The 19938-nt window shown below is 36.8% G+C and overlaps 1 protein-coding gene and 1 long non-coding RNA gene across 2 annotated transcripts; one reads left to right on the top strand and one right to left on the bottom strand.

Moving 5' to 3' along the window:
- The first annotated feature begins 1870 nt into the window (after positions 1-1870).
- LOC122646351 lies at positions 1871-18559 on the top strand. The gene is made up of 3 exons (XR_006330596.1): positions 1871-1881; positions 17740-17744; positions 18364-18559. It is a non-coding gene; the product is annotated as an uncharacterized LOC122646351 (long non-coding RNA).
- LOC122646350 (transcription factor bHLH75-like) lies at positions 4114-5763 on the bottom strand. The gene is made up of 6 exons (XM_043839898.1): positions 5301-5763; positions 5081-5203; positions 4915-4980; positions 4721-4789; positions 4539-4616; positions 4114-4399 (listed from the first exon to the last, which is right to left on the bottom strand). The coding sequence occupies exons 1-6, from the start codon at positions 5691-5693 to the stop codon at positions 4307-4309; spliced, it is 822 nt and encodes a 273-aa protein (XP_043695833.1). The 5' UTR covers positions 5694-5763; the 3' UTR covers positions 4114-4306.
- Positions 18560-19938: the final 1379 nt, after the last annotated feature.

Below are 19938 nucleotides of genomic sequence, written 5' to 3'. Positions count from 1 at the left end.
TCTCTCAAGTATTAAATAAAATGCACCCATCATTCCAAAACAAAAATAAAACAAATTCAATGGTTTGGCTTGTTTTGGTTATTGCTGTTTCTTTTTTGGGATAGGACCTACTTTATCCTATTCTATGGGAGAGGGAGGAAAGATGAAAACCAGCCCAAGACCTCCTGGTAGGGTGTTTTGGTTTTTGCTGGCCTTGATGCTCACCTTGGACAAGAATCAAAACCAACTTTTCATGGAATGAGAAGGAAATCTATTGAGATTAAAAAAAAGGCAATGATTTCGTTTGACTGTTAGCTTCTTTGACTGTTGGGTTGCTTTTAGATGCTGTGGCATGGCTCATGGCCTCATGCCCTGACTGAAACAATCCTTAATTCTTTTCCTATTATTTCTTATGGTTATAGCATGCAATGCACCTTGTTTGAGTTTACTAACTCTGCATTATTTGATGCTGAAAGACAAACAATCACTAATATATATCGATCACCATCTTAGGAATTTTTTGTTATGGAAACAGAAACTTTAATTATGAAACACTCTCAATCTTGGAATAAGAAGCATATAAGTCCTGTCTGAAGTAGCAAAATTATGAGCTAAATTTACATGTCATCTACTAACTTTCTTAATACTTACAGGTTGGAAAGATTTGAAAAGCAATTTAATTAATATCAGAAAGTAAGGCAAAAAGAGCCCAGGGCAAGAGGTTATGGACAATGGCGAGAGGTTATGGACAATGAGTTTACTGTCCTTCTCAAAAATGGATCATGGACCTTGGTACCTCCTTAGCCTTTCATGAACATTGTGGGTTAAAAATGTGTGTTTTGAATCAAATGTTAATCATACAACATAGTTGAAAAGCTTGCCTCATTGCTAAAGAAGGCCTAGACTACATGGAAACTTTCAACCCTGTGGGCAAGCCCACCACAATTTGATTAGTGCTCTCTATTACTCTTTCTCATGGTTGGTCCATTTGTCAACTTGATGTTCAAAATACCTCATTGGGTCAACACTGCAGTGTACCTGAGAAATCTGAACACTCCAACTCCATGCAGAAGAATCTAGGCACGCCACCTCATGCATAGGGGCTTGGGCGCGCCACCTTCATGCAAAGAGGTCAGAGCATGCCTCATTAATGCTGCGAGGACTAAACACTTCACCTCTCTCACTTCCATGCTGAGAGGTTTGTACACTCCATCACCATGTTAAGAAGTCAGATTAACCCACAACTTCTCCTATAAATAAGAAGGTGAAGCCAAGTTAAACTCCCTAGACAACATCTGGAACTATTTCATTCACTACTTCTCTCTTAACATCCCAAACTCTTATTGACTTGGAGAGTCCTCTACGGAGTCCGACTCCTTCCCTCTCTTGTGCTCACTCCCTGCAGGTTTAAGGTGTGCAAGTCTCCTGATAGTATGTCATCCATTCAGATTTTAGCGACAATAGGACACAACCTTTAAAATAAACTTGAATTCTAAAAAGGCACCTTTAGACAAAAAAAGTACCTAAATTTTCTAAGTCCTTTTTTTTTTTTTTTTAATAATTTAACCGTTGAAACCATATCTACAGAAGTTTATTATCCTTAATGTTTGGTAGTTTCTAGCATTGACTAGAGAGAAGATTTATAATCTCATTATTACAATAGTGAGAGTTTCACCTAGACGAGGTCCCATGGTTTTCCCTTTGAACTTGAGAAGGGTTTTCTACATTGAATATTAGTGTATTCTTTTGCAACTGGTTTGATTTGTTTTTATACACTTGGTTGTAGTTGTGTTTCTCCATTAATTTATGCACACAAAAAAAATCCACCATGAAGAACATAAGAAAAACAAAATTCTAATGCATTTCACATATTAAAGTTGTAAATCCTGCACTGGCAGATGGGTTTTTACCACACAGGAGGTTGAATTATAAAAGACCGTATCCAGTGCACAAGACTCCCGCGTTTAGCAGGGTCTGGGAAAGGACAAATATACGTAGTCTTACCCCTATTGCCAGAGAGGCTGTTTCCAGGACTTGAATTATGTGGATTGAAAATTTATTTATCATTAACAACTCAGGTTATTATGTGAGTGGCCAATCATATAAAGTAGTAGTAATAGATGAAGTAGTGGTACTAATAGTAAGTAACAGTGACAAAGCCCACCACCTTCTTCCAAGTTCCAACATTGTTGCTGCACATATATAGTATTGAATAAGATTTCATTCTGACTAGCCAACAACCTGAAGGACTTCTAAGTTGAAAAGTTTAATGATGGACCCCTTGTACTTAGGATCCTTGAACTTGCCCAAAGTAGTCATTGTTGTCTTTGTTACTTCACTAAGTAAACCATTTTCCAATGGGAGACATATCTGACTCTAAAGATCTAAGTAGGGAATATGATCTATCTACTTAGTTCATCAAGGGCCCCATATTTCTTTCTTGTGCATGCATACAATGCTCAAGAAAGAGAGAGAGAGAGAGAGAGAGAGAAACTTGTCAAAGGGGAGTCAAAGGAAAAGGAGGCAGCACAAAAGCTGCTTTAGAGGTTCATAGGTTCTTATCATTTCAGGGGTTGGAGAACCCACATCACCCATGCTCTTGTGGGCATTTGTATGGCCCATTCAAACTGTCCAAATCCATGGATATGCAGTGCACCTGGCTTCGCCCCTTGAATCACACCCCCACCTTGAAAAAAAACTCATTCTCTCTATAGTTTCCTTTTTCCAATCATTCACATTATGAATTGGCAACATCCATGAAATCTATAGTGGTACATTTGTGGTCCTTAAATTTGATGTGGTTCAGTCTCTATCATGGTTTGAGAAATCGGTATTGGATCGGGCGGATTGATCGGTTTGTATTGGTATCAGAAGAAATCAATATCAATTCTTGACCAATCCCATATTAGTGGAATCAGTACAGACCAAGGGTGAAAATGTAAAAAAAAAAATCAGTAGTAAATTGAGATCGATACAGACCGATCCAGATCAATATTGGTCGAGATCATAATCATTCGACAAATGGAATTATCTCGGGTTTTTTTTTTTTTTTTTTGCCCAATAATTTAGACTTTATGAGCCCATGGTGATTAAGAGGTGATTATGGAATGATATGCTTGTCCAATCAAATTGGATCTTAATATTATAAAAGGAATGGAAGAATGAAGAAAACCTTGGTTAAATTTTGAACATATCTGGGGCATGTTGGAGTGGAAACCACATTATAAAGGTTTTAATATCACTTTTATCCAAAATGAGATAAGAAAGACACACATTCATCTAATTAATCTATTAACTTATAAGAGGGCCCATCAACTTGGAGCTTTATATATCCTTTATCCTTTCTTTATTCAATTCTTATGGGCGACCAAAACCTATGAAGTAGTTTTCTTTGTGGGCCATCATGTTTGGGTTGGCAGGATCCGACCCACCACCATGTTCAGTTTGTTTGTTTTCTTTCTTTCTTTCATTAACTGTTTTGCCAATTAAAATGAATTTTCTTCCAACATTTTTCTTAGTTTGGAAGAAATATTGAAAACTTGACTTAATTGTTACTTGTTGCCAACCCTCATGCCTAGATTAACCGGCTAATCTTTATGGTTTAGGTTTGATTATTCTCAAACATAGCAAAAACAGACAGATATGAGTGATAGAGCAGTTTTAGTATTAAATTTTGGGTCATGACATAACTTTCTTCAAATTGTTTTCTCATGAAAAATCTGCATAACCTAACAAAACTTAAGTCCAATTAAGACAGATTATGTCTAACCTCTGTTGTTAAAACAAACACCAGAGATTCACTATGTAATAGAAGAAGATACAATGGAGATCTCTCAAGAACACCCACAAACGGCAGCAAGAACTCTCTTGTCAAAACCCTAACACGAAAAACCTCCAAACTTGACTTCTAACTTGCTTACACAACAAGACACAAAAGAAGGGTAATACCCTTCTGCTACCATCAAGTCACCACCAAAATGTCGGAGCGGATTAATCTTTGAAACGGGTACAAGTATTCGAGACACACATAACATCTGTCAATGCTAAACGATTCTTTATACTAAGAATCACCATTTAATCCAAAACATATGCTTTAGATCGATCGAAGTAAGTTAATGCAAGAAGATGAAGACAAACATGGCTAATTAATCCAGTAATCCTTCATTTATGAATCATAAGTTAGATCATTTCCCCTCTAGGGTTTTACAAGTTTCTTTTCTCTTATGCAACAATAGGAGATGGATTTGATTAATAGAAGATAAGAGAAGAGGAACAGCATGTTCATGTGGTCCATGGCAATAGGAATAAGTAAGATCCAAAAATCCAGTCAAAGAGGCCATGTTGAGTGGAAGTAAGTGAAACCTCCATATCCTTCTCTCATCAACCTCTCCACCTCTTGTGCTTCATATGCATTTGTCCCCTGCAACATAAACAATCCAAAACTTATATTATTCTTTTTTTTTACATACATAAATGCTTATTTTGTTTGTTTTTTTTTTGGATTTCACATAAACAGTTTATATCACTCATTTTACTAGATAGGGTTGTTGAGGGTGCACCTGCATTGCTGCCATGAATTCTATCTCAGGGTTGTGTTCATTGGCAGAACTTGCAGCAGAAAGCTTCATAGAAAGAAACTAAAGAAAAAAATACAGCAACATAAATTAATTAAAACTCAAATCTACTTAATTAATCTTCTCCATCCTATATTTAATTTTACTAGTTTGCAATCTTAGCTCACCTCAACCTGATTCTGTAATGACTGAACATAATTGATAATCTCATCCAACATTACAGCCATTCCCATGGTCTGCAAATCAATTATCCCAAATTAGAAAAAAAAAAATACAGAGTTCTTCAAGGAAAAGGTGGGTGGAGGAGTGGAAGAAAGAGAAGAAATCACTAATCAAAAGAAATGATATCATCTATATATACCTTGTAGCACCCTGGAACCAAGTCTTGCAAGCATCTAAGTCTCTCATTGATTTTCTCTCTCCTTACCTGACCCACAACAATGTACCAATATAGATAAGAATCAGATTGTTTCAGGAACCCATAATTTTATTTTATTTTTTAACAAAAAAGTTCTTGACAAACTTACCCTCTCTGCTAAACTGTGGCTATCAGTAGCTTGGCCTCTTTTTGCTCTCACATGAATCACCTCTTTAGGTTTGTCTACTTTTTTTTCATGGCTTCTCCCTCTGATCTTCCCTCTTCCTAAGCTCTGAAAGTATTAGAATCAAGAAAATATATGAACACAGTTCACAAAGAACAGAGATAGTAAATGAGAAAGAAGGGTAGAAGAAACAGAGTGAACATACATTCTTTCTCTTGCTATCTTCTTTGGACCCAGTTCCAGAAACAGGGGTAGAAGAATTCTTAGAACTGCTTTCTGAAACTGCCATTGTTTTCTGCTTCTTTCTTTCAGGGACAACATCTTGAGCTGAAGGCATGGACTGAGAAATTGGAGCTGCATTCACACCATTTGAGTGATACAAACCTGGAAGACTATTGACGAATTGCATCGCGAATTCTGGTTGCTGTTGGACCAAGAAATTGTCATTGGAGAAAATTAAGCTTTGTAAGCTCATATTGGGATTTTCTAATCCATTTGGATTCAATTCTGCTAACTGGTTTGTCAGTTCTATGTTGGAATCAATGTCTAAGAAAGTAAAGGGCTTGAAGCTCAGTGAATCTCCTGCAAACTCAGCCATGGAAGTTGGAATTACAGAGATTGTTGGAGAAAACCTGAGAGTGTTTTAAATAATGGGAGAATGGGAGAGCAATTTATAGATCACATATACACTTGGAATTAGAATTTATGTAGTTTTCAGGTTTCTCCCAAGGCAAGGAAGGTAAGAAAAAAAAAACAAAGAAGCACCAGAGTAGGCCACGTGGCAATCCCAGCATCTGTGGTTGAGCTTGCTTGGTGGGACCCACAATCTGGAGGTATATCCATTAATGTGGGCCCAAAGTAAGCTTTCTGACCGAGATATAAATACATATAATATAGTTTAGGCAAGTAAGGTGGAAATACAATTGTGGCTGTCTGAGAAATGTTTGGAAGTGATTTGAACCCATAAATTCAAAACAAATACAAGGTAGGTTCAAGGTTGGGGGCATTAAATCAGTTTTGGTCTTGTGAGACTTAATAAATTGGACCTAGTTTCTCTTCACCCACAGTAAAAAAAAAAAATCCTTAATCGTGAGTCATTATGGTGGTGGAATAGAAATCATTAATTTATGAGGGGAAGTGTAATTTTAATTTTGTCTAGTAGGGAATAGATTAAAAATTATCCTAGATTGATGTATGAATTCTATTCTATTAGCTGAGGAAAACGTTTTCCTTATAAATTTCTCGTTTTCATGGAGGATTTGTACCAAAAAAACAAAAGAAGGATTGAAGATCAAAATTGGATATTGTGCCGATTACGGTCTCTCAACCCTGGAGCTTAGTTAGTAAGTTCGCGTATAATACGCGTATCCGAACGTTTAATTCAAAAAAATTATTTTACCGTATATTTCCGTATATATGGTAAAGTACTCATTTTTTAAGTGCACTCGTATTATACACGTATTAAACACGAATTAAACGCATTTAATACTTTTTAATTTAAGTTTTGTTTTGTTTTAAAAAAAAACTCAAAAGTTAAAGAAGAAAAAACGCAAAACAAAACCCTCGCATAATACAATTTTGGTCTTTTTCTCTTCGAACCCTAGCCGTCGACTGCTCCCACTCCATTCATCTCCGTTCTCATTTCAGTTCAAGTGGCCGATTAATTGCAACTGGGTGAATTGGCAATTGCAGAGGCAAATGAACTTCCATTGGTGATGTTAGTTCATCTTAGAGAGGAGTTCATTGATGTGGGCTCATCTTAGAGATGAGTTCTAGAACACAGTATGTCTTATTTTTTTTCTTCTTATATCGGATGAGATAGTTTTATTGATATTTTGATTTGTTAAATGATAATCTTATGAGATGTAAAAGGGGATATTATATTGTGTTTATTTTAGTTGTGAGGTTTCTTTTTGATAAAATCATTGTCTATATGCTATTATTTTGTTTATTAGGTGGTGCATGTCTATTACATAATGAATATATATCCGTATTTTTGCTTATAGAGCGGTCGTATTAAACACGTATCGAATTATTGCCGTATGCGTTTTATTATACTGGATTTTTGAAAAGTATTATTGCCGTCTAGTCCGTTTAATTCCCGAATGTATCCATTCCCGTTCAATTGTCGTTCCCGAACTTACTGACTAAGCCCTGGAGCTTGAATATACTTTGCCAAAATTGGACATTGTGAAAGATTAAAAATCCGCAATCATCTAAGAGTATTAGTTTCACCCTTCAAAGATCCTTTAAGTGGGACCCACTTGCTAGGCTACATCTCTAATCATAAAATCTTACCTCATGCAACAACCCTACAGTAGTCAAACTATTACAAAAGGGATTTAGGGGTGCCGAGTAGTCCACTATCGTACTCTCCAAAGGAATACAACACTTGATAAAGCGAGTGACCAAAACAGTAATCCCTCGAATAATTCTTGCACGAGAATCACAGTAAAAAGTCACTCTTCATTCACTGGGGTTCAAAACTCTAACTCACAATGTAGAGAGAGAGAGAGATGCGTGGGAGTAGAGAGAGATACGACAAATTTTTCATAAGGAGGCTTTCTCTTCTCTCCTACTTTGTTTGTATATTTTATGACCGCCAATCCTTGTATCACTCACGTTACGAAGTAGTGAGATTCTATTGGAAGGTCCTACTTAGTTATCCCTATTATGATATCTTTAGGGAGGGTGTTTCTCGTCTGGGAGTGTAGCCTACACTGGCAGGAAACACCTAATGAGTGCCCTAGAAATGGAATCATTTCAAGGGGCAAAGAAGTCATTTAGGAGAGGGGCGGAGAGAGATACACACATGGGAGGCTAGCATAGTGTCATGGTTGACGGCCCGCCACCAAACACCCACGAGCCAAGCTCACAAGCCCATGGACTTAAGTCATTGGGATTAGCAATGTTCAGTGTCTAGAACTTTATACCAAAATGTAGGAAGTCTAAATACTTGTAGAGAAGGCTTTAGAGAAAACTTATAAATACTAAGAGATATAGGAGGTTCTAGAGTTCTCCACTAAGGAGGTGGGAATGTTATAGGCCTCTTATCTAGAATGTTCCCAACCATTGGAGGGAGGAAAATTGTAATGATTCTAAAGAAGAATTGGATGCCTATATAGAGGTGGCTTCATTTGGCAAAGGCGTCCACCAAGTAAGCACGCAATCAAGTTGTAGTCAAGCTTTTCTATTGCAATAAAGCTCTCATTCCCTCAAAGTCTTCAAGTGTTCAATGAAGCTCCATTTCTATGTCCTTCAAGGAAGTGAGAAAGGTCGACATAGTGCTAGAAGAATGCTAAGTGCCGACACGGTTGGCTTAGTAGAAGACTAAGGTTGTGACAGTAGGCTACGCTTCCAAACATGTATCATTTCCCCTTATCTTTATTTCTTAAATGAAGATAATTACATATATGAACAATTTTGAGTGAAAATAAAAAGAGAGTCCCCAAATAAATAGTTTTATTACGTTGTAGTCCATTTGTGCATGGAAATAATTAATGTCACGATCCTAGTCCACCGAAAAGTCTTATACAGAGAATCTTGATCATTGACTGGAAGTAAAAGTATTTTTCAAAATCTGTTTAAAATATAAATAGGAGAAAGTTTTCATACACGATCGTGTAAACCATGTATGGGTCGTGAAAACTTTTCCCATATAAATATTAAAATTCTTTTATAAAATATTTAAAAAACATACCATTGAGCTCAGAATTATTATCAAATCGTAATCAGACGTCCCTTTTTTATATTTACCTAATACAAGAAGCGATTTTTTATTGAGCATCTCTTTCTTCATAGACAAACATCATAAATCCAATGTACTAATATATAGCCTGAGAAAGGTGCTCAGCCATTAATACATCAAATCCCATAATATTCAACTACAATGATATGGACCTCTCAGGTCGGGGAACTAATAATAAACTATTATTGAGAATCTTATTTCTATCACAACTAATAGTAGTCCATACAAGACTCTCAATAGATCTAGTTTGATTACACAAGTATGTACGTTTGCATTTGTATTTGAAATCACCATTCCTATAAACACAATGCAACAACCATATGAACATATAGTGTCCAATTCTATCCATAATTATTATCTAAATTAAGTTTGACGTATACATAAATCCAACACCGTTAACACCCGCCAATTTCATTTTTTATTTTTATTTTTTTAGGGAGAAAGAACGTCACCCGATCATGCAAGACACGCAGCCTCTACGCCCTGACGCAAGGGCATGCAAAATGACTGCCGCACCCTTGGTCATTTTCAGGGTTCCAAAGGGGTGTGAAAGTCATTTCACGCTCCCCTGTGTCAGGGCACATGAGTAACGTGTTTGGTGCGACCGGGTGACGTTCTCTTTCCCTTTTTTTATTTTTTTGCAACTCTATAATCCAAGAAGCATTTGAAGTTGAATTATTTGCAGCAATGGAAGATTTCTTTTTGTGCAAGAAATGAAACACCCATGTCTCTTTTCCAGAACTTAAAAAAAAAAAAGAAAAAAAGAAGAAGATGAATCATCCTTGTCCTCTGATCTGATTGAATTAACTTTGACCTACCACTCGTATAGTACTTTGCATTGAACTCAAAAAAAGGGTTTTTTTTTTTGGCAGAATGCAGAATACTTGATTTCTGAAACTGGTAAGATACTTTGGATCAGAATCCAAAATAACCAGAAAAATGTCATTGGTTCACTTCTCATTTTGAGGTTTTCCAATCTGCATTTAAGCAGAAACCAGGAAAGTCTCTCACCATTGATGGGTTATTGTACTGAACAAAACTTTCCTTTTTAAGAATTAATGTACTTTCTTTAACTTTTCCCTTTGGATGAACTTTATTGTCACATTCATGACCCATAAAACCATTAATGGCAATTGAGGTTGAAATGCCAATAGTAGTACTTAGTACATTGTGAAAATTAAAAGCTAAATTTTCATTTTTCACAGCCCAACTTCCTATGGATCTTTGAGCATTGGGAAGGCAATCTTCAATGTAAATGACCCCATAACTCACAAAGTCACAAGTCACAAGTCATGGTAAGAAGCCAATTCAAATTGTTAGGGTCATACCCTCTTATTGATAGTTGAGACATGAAGGTACCTTTCTTGGTAATTCACATTTGGTTTCTCACTTAATATAAGTGATGTGATGTGATGTGTGATTTTATGATTAAAGATCTTCTTTCATTCTTTAATTTTCTTGTATATTTTCCTTTGAGAAAAGTTAATTTTGTTAGGAAGAAGCCAGATACTAGATCAATGAGAATCAAAAAATGTGACTAGATCCCAACCTTAGCCAAAATGGATAGAGAAAAAAAGTGAAGAAACTATAGAGTAGGGAGCAAATCCATACTAGCTGTGTTACCATGGTTTGAGGTATTGGTATCGCATTGAGCAATCCATATCGGTATCGTTAACCATCGATCCTGTATCGGTGGAATGGTATACACTCAGGGGTAAAACTGTCTGATATGGGTCTATCAATGTCGATCCATATCAGTATCATATCGGTTTCTAGGATGACTAATATCGCACACTAAAAATCCATGTGTGTTACCCAGATTAGGTAAAAGGTTGGGCATGACACCAAGATGCTCAACATGCGTCATCCTCTCTTTAGCCCTGTGATTGGTATATGTCGCTAGCTTACTGAGAGCTGGCAGCATGTCCAACCCTCTCCCCAGGTTTATTATGTCAAACAAAATCAGAAGTTTAGTAATATTCTAGTCTAGTTTTGTCTAGTTGTAGTTAGTTATATGAAAGTTTATCATTCACTACTTTCGAAACACCAGTTTTCTAAAGTTTCTTTATAAGAAAATTTTGATGAGGGTTGTTTACCATCTGCTTGCTCAGTTTATGACTAACAACTATTAAACCCAAACAAGTGAGTTGTTTACTGTAAGATTACCAAGTTAATTATATTCAAATGAGGAAAATGTGCAACTTGCAGATTGCCCATAACATATCTTGTGTGAACTGTAAGTCCAATCACATTCACACTATTTAATTTTGTTCTGAAATTTCAAACCCAATTTTAAGACCCCTTTAGGTAACAGATTTGATTTTAAAATCTATGAGGTGATGAAGACTTTTGTGACTAGAAATTGTGAACCCTAATTTAATTTTTTCTTTTCCCATTGATGAGCATCAATCAAAGCTTGTCTGAGGCATGGACCAAGCATAGATACTTTGTGGTCAAAAATTTGGCAGTTCATGTCCATTATAAGATTACAGCTGAGCTTGAGCATTATTATATACCAATGCATTGCCTAATGCCTAGGCCCTAGGCAACTCCAACCCTATAACCCCTAGGTGTTTTAGGACATGAACCAATTCACTAATGCATCATTTAATGTGCTACGCAACAAGTCGGTTTGCTAGGTGTGGCTACTACTACTTAATGAATTTTAGGGGTTTAACCTAACTTTTCCCTGTTTAAGGGTGTCAAAAAAGTTTTCCATTTTTTGGGGTACTTTTAGATGTCACTATGCCTAGTGAAATATAATGTTTCACTATTTTCCATTTTATTGTACATGAGTTAGTCCATGTGATAGAGGTTTTATTTTTGTAGCATAGTTAAAAATCTTCTATGGATGTGAAAATGGATGTACTTTAGTCACCATATTTGGCTGTTAATTGATTTGTCTACAAATAAGGAGCTTATGAATTGTCGTTGGGTGTAGACTATTAAGTATAATCCTTATGGATCTATTGAATGGCTTAAAGCTCACTTGGTTGCCAAAGGATCCCCTCAAACTTATAAAGTTGAATATTTGAGACTTTCCCTCCTATGGCTCACCTTAATTCTGTTCAAGTTCTCATTTCTTTGATTGTTAATCTTGATTGGCCCTTTTTCAACTTGACATAAAAATTTTTATGATGACTTTATATGATGAGGTATATATGGAGCAATCTCCTAGATATATTTCTCAGTTTGAAGAAAGCACAAAAAGTTTGTCGGTTTCATAGAAAAATTTATGAGTTGAAATAGTCATCGAGAGCTTGGTATAATAAATTAGCACGCTTGGAACTAGTTATGCGTTTATATTGCGTTTTTTTAATCATTTTGTATTTCTTATCATCACAGTTCTAACTTTGTTGTACTAATTGTCTATGATATCCTATTTACAACAACACTTTTAGATGAAAACTTAGGGACACTCAAATATTTTCTAGGCATTGAAGTTGTCCATATAAAAAAACAAATAATTAATTAGCTTGTCTTAAAGGAAATATGTTCTTGATCTCCTTGGAAAATAAAACATTAGGTTTTAAACTGGTCCTATGAATCCTTGTTTGAAACTTGGATCTTGTGATGATGAGGATTTTAAAGGCACACATTGATACAAGAGATTGGTTAGTAAGCTTATTTATCTCATAATCACAGGACCTGATATATCATTTATTGTTGGTATCATAGTCAATTCATAGAAAAATCCAAGCAGACCAGCAACTTGTCATATTCTGAGGTATCAGAAGGGTGCTCCGAGGAAAGATCTAGCTGATAGGTGTCATAATCATATTAATATTATTGGCTGCTTTGATGATAATTGGGTTGGTGTTGATGGTGATTGGAGGTAGACTACTGGGTACTATACGTTTGTTGGTGGTGTTCTTATGATGTGGAAGAGTTTTAAAAAAAAAAAAAAGAAGGAGATGACAGTGGCTCGACCTAATGTTGAGCCTGAGTATAGAGTTTTGTATGGCTCTATATCTACTAAATTTATGTGGTTAAAGTCTCTTGTTCAAGAACTTAGTTTTTCGATTGACAAACCTATTGATGTGAATTATGATAATCGATCTACTATCTACATTAATAGTAATCTGATTTTTCAAGAACAAACCAAGCACATTAAAGTTGACTGTCATTTAGTGCAAGAAGTTGTGATGAAGAAATTAATTTCTACTCCTTTTGTTCGTTCTATTGATCAGCTTGGTGACTCTTTTGCTAAGGCTTTATTTTGTAGTGTATTCCTTCAAGGTTGTTCCAAACCGAGGGCACCAACTTGAGGGAGAATGTTAAGAAATTAAATATAAGATCTAGTAATTATCTAGTAATGCTTTTTTGTTTTTTTGGTCAAAAGGAATGATCTAGTAATGCTTACCGCAGGTGTAATTGTGGTTTAGTACTTACCCAAAAAAAAAAAAAAAAGGTAATTTAGTGATTGATATGTTACATTTTCTAAGCATGTGTGGTTGAACATTAATTAAGGGTACATTTGTAATTTCCTAGTTTTACTTATTATAAATAATAGGATAAATTACTTGTGCACCCCCTGTACTATGGTCGGATTGCTTGACACCTCCAAAATTTGAAACTATTACTTGCAGCCCCCCTACGTTTTAAGATTTCTTAAAACTAGCCTTGTTCGTTAGTCAGTCACTGTTTAATGACGCAAACTACCCTTTGAGGATAATGACCTTTTTACCCTTTGTCCATAGTAGAAGGGAAGATGCATCTTCATCGTTGAACAAACCTCCACTCCATTTGTTGCTATTGCGGAGATTTGCAGATGCCGGAGAAAAATGAAGCAAGCAACCCAGGAACATCCTACTGCCGGCCATAAAAAAATTACTCCAACCATTCTTACCTGTTTTCTGATTTTTTTCCCCCAGAGAAAGAGGGATTGGAAGAATGCAACTGGAGAAACCAAAATGAAAACACCAACTGAATGTTTTTGCTTCGACAGTTGAAATAGATATGTTTATTGAATTTTTTAATTCATAGAAAATCACGCTTTAAAAAAAAATTTCTTGGGCAGCCATGGCCATCAGCCTGCACAATAATAATATTAAAAATAAAAAACCCAGCAGTCATGGCTGCTGTTTCAATTAAGCACCATAGAAGGTGCCATGTATGTTGTAGCCCACAAAGGCTGTGCAGTCATGACCGCAAGTGGCCGGAAAGAACCTGCTACCTATGCCCACAAGGGGTGTGCGTTCACAGCCTACTATGCGGAATCTCCGGTTTAAGTTTTTTTTTTTTTGTTTTTTTTTTGCTCTCTTTTGGGTATCTAAATCCGCCATAAAAGAAGGGGTTTATTAGGGTTTGAATCTGAAATCGATTAAGGGTTTTGGGTTATTTTGATTTGAAATCTATTTAAGAAAAGAGGGTTTTTTTTTTTTTTTTCTCTATTTTCCAGTATTGGAAAATTGAGATATTGAGTAGAGACCAAATTTGGTCCTTCCTCTTCCGTTATGTTTGGGGAATCCATGGGGTTGGAAGTTGCAATTTTGTCTCTAGAATCTCAACAGATTTGAGACCCTACGGAAAGGCCTAATTGAACGCACTTGAGGTCTCTCCTACTAATTACATTTTGTCAAGAAGTTGAAGATAATCTATTTCGTTTTTTTAGGTTAAAACATTTAAAGGGTAAGTTGGTTATAAATTCACAAGTTTCAATGGAATAACTCATAAGGGTAAAATGGACTTTTCCATTCAACCACTAACAGCAGACTAACACCATGAGATTTTATGGGGCTTCAAATAATAGTTTCAAACTTTAGGGGTGTCAAGCAATCAGGCATAGTACAGGGGATGTACAAGTAATTTATCCGATGTAGCTATCGACTGGAGATACTCTAACCCTTTATTCCAATCCATAGTTCTCTTCTTCTCCATTATCTTCTTTTCATTCTCTTTGTTGCTTTATTCTTTATTTACTTTATAACAGGTTCCAAATTACTGGCATTAAAAGTCTTCTTTAGACGTTGAATTTCAAACTAAAATGTAGTGAAAATTGATCCTTTTTTGGTGGATTACCACCATTAAAGCCTACTTTTAGTGATGGCTTCAAATTACTGCCGCTAAAGATTTGACAGAAAAGTGGACTTGTAATTGAAGTTCTTTCAAAAAGATAGTTATTTCCCTTCTTTTGAAAATTTTGCCATGTCTATATAATCTAGCAATTTAAAACTCAGTGGTGAATAAAGATAGATGTGGCTAATGGTGCACCATGCTTCATTACAAACTTATGTTGATCATGACTGTTATACCATAGAATGGCCGCTTAATAATAATGAGACACGTGGCATCATCGAAATAACCCGATCGAAGAAGTCAGACAGGCCAAACCTACACGGGAATTTAGTATGAAGATATGATATCCACTCAGCATACCCAAACATAGCCAATAGGCTAACCATATGGGAAAATCCACTCTGACGGCTAGATCAAGGTGAGCCGCCATACGTTGGCACATCATCACCAACTATTGGGGTTATCAAACAAAGGAAACCATAACCTACGTAATTAATGAGCATTTACGGATGTTCACCGGAAGGCCTTATCAAATAGGGATTTTTCATTACCTGACAAATAGGAGCACTCCATCTCCTGACAACAAGGAGTGTCTTATCTCCAATCAAATCAGGATCTTCTCGTTACCACGTCTATCACCAACAAACCAATCTTATAAATAAGAAGGTGATACTTCATGCAAAGGGATCATACTCTTGAAACTATTATTAAAACTCTTATTATTTCATCTGTTTGCTAAAGAGACTTAACTTAGGCATCGAAAAGTCCTCCACCAGAACTCATCTGCCCTTATCTACCTTGTCTGTTTACTCCTCTTTGCAGGTTCAATCTTTGGAAGACCCACCTGAAGGTTTCTTGACGCCAACAATGACCATCTTACACTTTAACAGAAAAAAAGAGAGAGAGAACAATAGGAAATGCTTCGGTTAACTAATTAAGATTTTTAATGACCAAAATACAAAAGGTCATAGGTTTTCAAGATTTTTAATTGTAGATTTCGGTTATCCTTTAGTTTCAAACTTGTGATGAGTAGATCTAATAGAAACCCTTCATCAATAGTCAAAGATTTTATATATATACCCATAGTAATTTCCAAAAGCTTATTTGTATTAATTAAGTGAATTAGGTTTTTTGAGTTCTTGTGAGGTTCTTCATGAAGTTTGGTGAAATTCAAAGTGTTTAGGTTTTTTTGTGTGAAGATACAAGTAACACATGGTGGACTTTTAGCAACCACATCTACTTGTTATTTAAATTTTTCTTTTCTTTTTTTCGATTCAGTAAAGTTTGAACTTTACTTTTAAGTTTTATCATTAATATGATTCATTGCCAAGAGTTTTGGCTCAATGATTAAGGTGGAAAGAAAGCTTGGTTGAACTTAAATATAGAAACATTAGGTACCCATCCATATATATAAACCAAGGGCATGAGGTACTAGTTCCTCTCCTTCAGGATTAAAAGATAGTAAGAGATCTCTACTTGGTCGCATGGTCTATACACAAGCGTCTGATCCAATGGGTGAGCACGTCTGGGTATCTATCTTGGGGGCAGAGCCATCATCTCACGGTGCCCTGCGAAAGGGCGTAGGAAATACTAATAAATATTAGTCCAATATACTTCATTCAAATGAATATATGAGAAAATTATGTATACACTATCGTCTATCAATCGATAGTACACGGCCTCTAAGACTCTCTCTGACACATTTTCTCTCTCCTCCTTAATCATGTGGGTCTTTGTGTACGAATTATGAAACACTTTTCACGTGCACCCATTGACTTGGAACGAAAGATGTCAATACACATGGATGGCATGTAGATTACTCTGCCTAAATATATCTATGATAATGAAACAAACATACAACCTTCTAGGACTCTTTTCCTCAAACCACCTAACCCTATGGGTGGTTTTGTATTTTTACACATAATAGGCAAAAGATCTTTATTGTCGGACTAGGAACACCTTCCTTGAAAGCCATCTTATTGTGCCATATGGAAGGATAATGTGGTAATTCTACCCAAAAAATAAAAAAGACATGGTTTGGATTAGCCACATACCAATTTTAAAGCTTATTTCAGTCATACATCCTTGAATTGGCATGCACCCTCGTAATCCATACAGTAGTGTGCACACCCTCTCGATGGCTTTTGATTTTTTTATAACTTCATTTTGATATGATGCCATTTCTGTTTGGGCTGAAATTTGACCTATGAGTATGGGACCTTAGGATCTATTTGTCCATAAAATTTAGACCCCATCCAAACTGCCAGATAGCAATATTCGAACTTTGAAGGAATCCATGTTGGGTGGGTCATGCATGCCCCATCTAAACCCTTTTGTACCTTAGCTATCTTGTGATGTAACATCTTAGCTATAATAGATCTACACTAGATACTTATAATTTTTTTCCAATGCCATGCTTCCATCTATAATTATATGCTATCTTCAATTTACTAGGAGGGACCATAGAATCAGCTAAGCAAATCACCCCAGGTTTATGATCTCTGATTACTCTCTTCAATTCCAATTTTGCTTTGCTATTATGAATACCTCGATCTCATGTTCCAGAATAGGATCTTCATCATCTTAGTTTTCTAGGAATTGAAACTACTCGGTTAGATCGTCAAGGTTGTCCCTGTAATACCCTATCCCTGAAAAAGTATTTAATTATTGATATTATGGTTTACAAGTACTTGACAGGTTTGTTTTGACGGAACCCGATTCGAGTCAACCCAACAAAGGGATTATAATAACAAATGCATGTAAATATGAATTTTTATCATTTACAAGCATTTAGTAAGTTAGAATGACCCTACATATAGTATGGACCCTACAAATGTTCCATAGCGAGGAGAAAAGAATGCTAATGGTACAATTTTAGGTGAAGTGTTTACTTCACGTGAGTTTTAGAAGACCCTAGAGTTAGAATTTGCGGAAGCCCCAAAACATAAAAAAACATAGGTAATTGAATTATATACTTTATAGAAAAAGAATTGGGTCAAACAGAGTCAAGAAGAAAAAAAATATGAGTGTTTTAGTGTTGTTTAGTAAAGAAAAACATATACCAGAGCATAGCCTCCAGCAGTCTGACGGTTGAAACCATCAAAGCTGATGTTCAACTGGATCGTGACGGTCGATCACCGGTCGACCAACCAGCATTTGTTAAAGTGACTTAAAGGGGGTCAGTTAGGGGTGTTAATGGGTCGGGTTGGGCCGGGCCTACCTAAACCCTGACCCTGACCCTAGAGGTCTTAACCTAAACCCTGACCCTGACCCAACCCTAGCAAGGTCAAGAAACCCTCAACCTGACCCAACCCTGCCAGGGTTTTCCCTGACCCGGCCCGACCCTATCAGGTCGGGCAGGGTCGGGTTGGCCCTGAGTGACCCTGTTCTTGTCACTACTGATATCTGGAATATAATTTTGGTTTGGGTTTTGAATGTAGTTGGTAATTAGAGATTTGAAGGGCTGATCTAGAAGGTACTTTTGACTCTAACATTATGGCAGGAGAACAAAGAAGAAGGAAAAAAAGAAGAGGAGAAGAAAGAGGAAGGAGGCACAGAAGAGAAGAAGAAAAGAAAGAAGAGGAGAAGAAAGCTGAAGAGCCTCAGGAGATCGTTCTCAAAGTTGATATGCATTGTGAGGCTTGTGCTCGGAAGGTCGGCAGAGCCCTACAAGGATTTCAAGGTCTAGCCCCATTTCACACTTCAATTCCCCTTCTGTGTATTAATTTTTGTTTTTTCAACTTTCTCTGTGTTTGTGTGGGATGAGCGAGAGAGAGAGAGAGAGAAAGCCCTAAATTTTAATTACAGTAGCTTATGAACCTTTCTTCTGCAATTGTTTAATTATTGCACAGAAGGATGAACTGAGATAGAGAAGGGGAGGGAACGAACGTACCTCTATGAGTGAAGAAGAAGGCTAATCGAGGTTCGGAGCTTGAAGAAATATGAGTTTCGGATTAGGCGATTCAGTTTCTGCCTGACAGTGGCCTAATACTTGATCGACAGAGCACAAGACAGCCCTTTTAAGTGCAATTTCTGACTCATTTGTTAGGTCATTCCTGAGCCGAGAGAGAGAGAGAGGAGAGAAGAGAAATGAAATAGGAAGAAGGAAAATGAGGTTTTGAAGATAGAGGATCGTCCTATGGTCTAGAGGAACGTGCCATGGGTTGACGGAGACCTGAAAGCAAGTTCAAGAGGAGTTTCTGGTTCAAAAAGGTAAGCCCTAGGCTTCTTTTTATTCCTTTGGGTGTGTAGTAGTGATCTAATATGTGAGAAAGCTTTCTATTAAGATTGTAATTGTATTAAAAAAAACTATGTGGGAAGGGTTCACAAACCCTTATAAAATTTTATTATGTTTCCCAAAACAACCTTCCGATATGAGTCCGGATCCCCTGTCGTACTACAAGGTGTGTGGTGCCACATGGCACACATGGCTTCCATTGTGCCGCAGGGTGTGCGGTAAACCATTATGCCTCAGGATGTGCACCGCACACCCTGCAATACGACAGATCGAGGATTTTCATTACTCCCGACACCCCCACACATCTGAACCCACCGCAATGAATGAATTCTCATTCACGGTATGTTCTCTGTGCCACAGCGCAGGCTGCGCCCAGGCACATGGGCCTACCACTCAGGGGGGCACGATGGTCATTGCTCCCACCCCCATGTGCCTGGGCACAACCTGCGGTGCGGCAGAGAACAACACCCCTAAGTAGATACTATAAAGTTGAGATAGACCCCAAAACATATGGCTCCCCATCAACGATATAGGGATCTGTATCTATCTTTTGACTTGTATATTTGACCTAGTCATCCAAGAGTAAACTCTACAAGAATCGGATTATTCACCAAATTCGGTTCTAATTAAATTGTTTGGTCGTCCATGTTTTGTTATTGGGAAAAGGAACGCCACCTGGTTGCCCAACGCAGTGTGTACCTATGCTTAGACATAGTCGCTACATGCGAAATAATCGACGCACCCCTCCCCCCGAAAAGGCTGAAAGGACTAAGAGTGCACCGGTTATTTTGCACATGGCTGGGTCTGAGACTCTAAACACAGGTACACACCGTGCTGCAT

The sequence above is a fragment of the Telopea speciosissima genome, chromosome 11 (assembly GCF_018873765.1).
Source record: "Telopea speciosissima isolate NSW1024214 ecotype Mountain lineage chromosome 11, Tspe_v1, whole genome shotgun sequence".
In the NCBI taxonomy this organism is placed as follows: Eukaryota; Viridiplantae; Streptophyta; class Magnoliopsida; order Proteales; family Proteaceae; genus Telopea; species Telopea speciosissima.
This window is presented reverse-complemented; position numbering and strand designations above follow the sequence as displayed.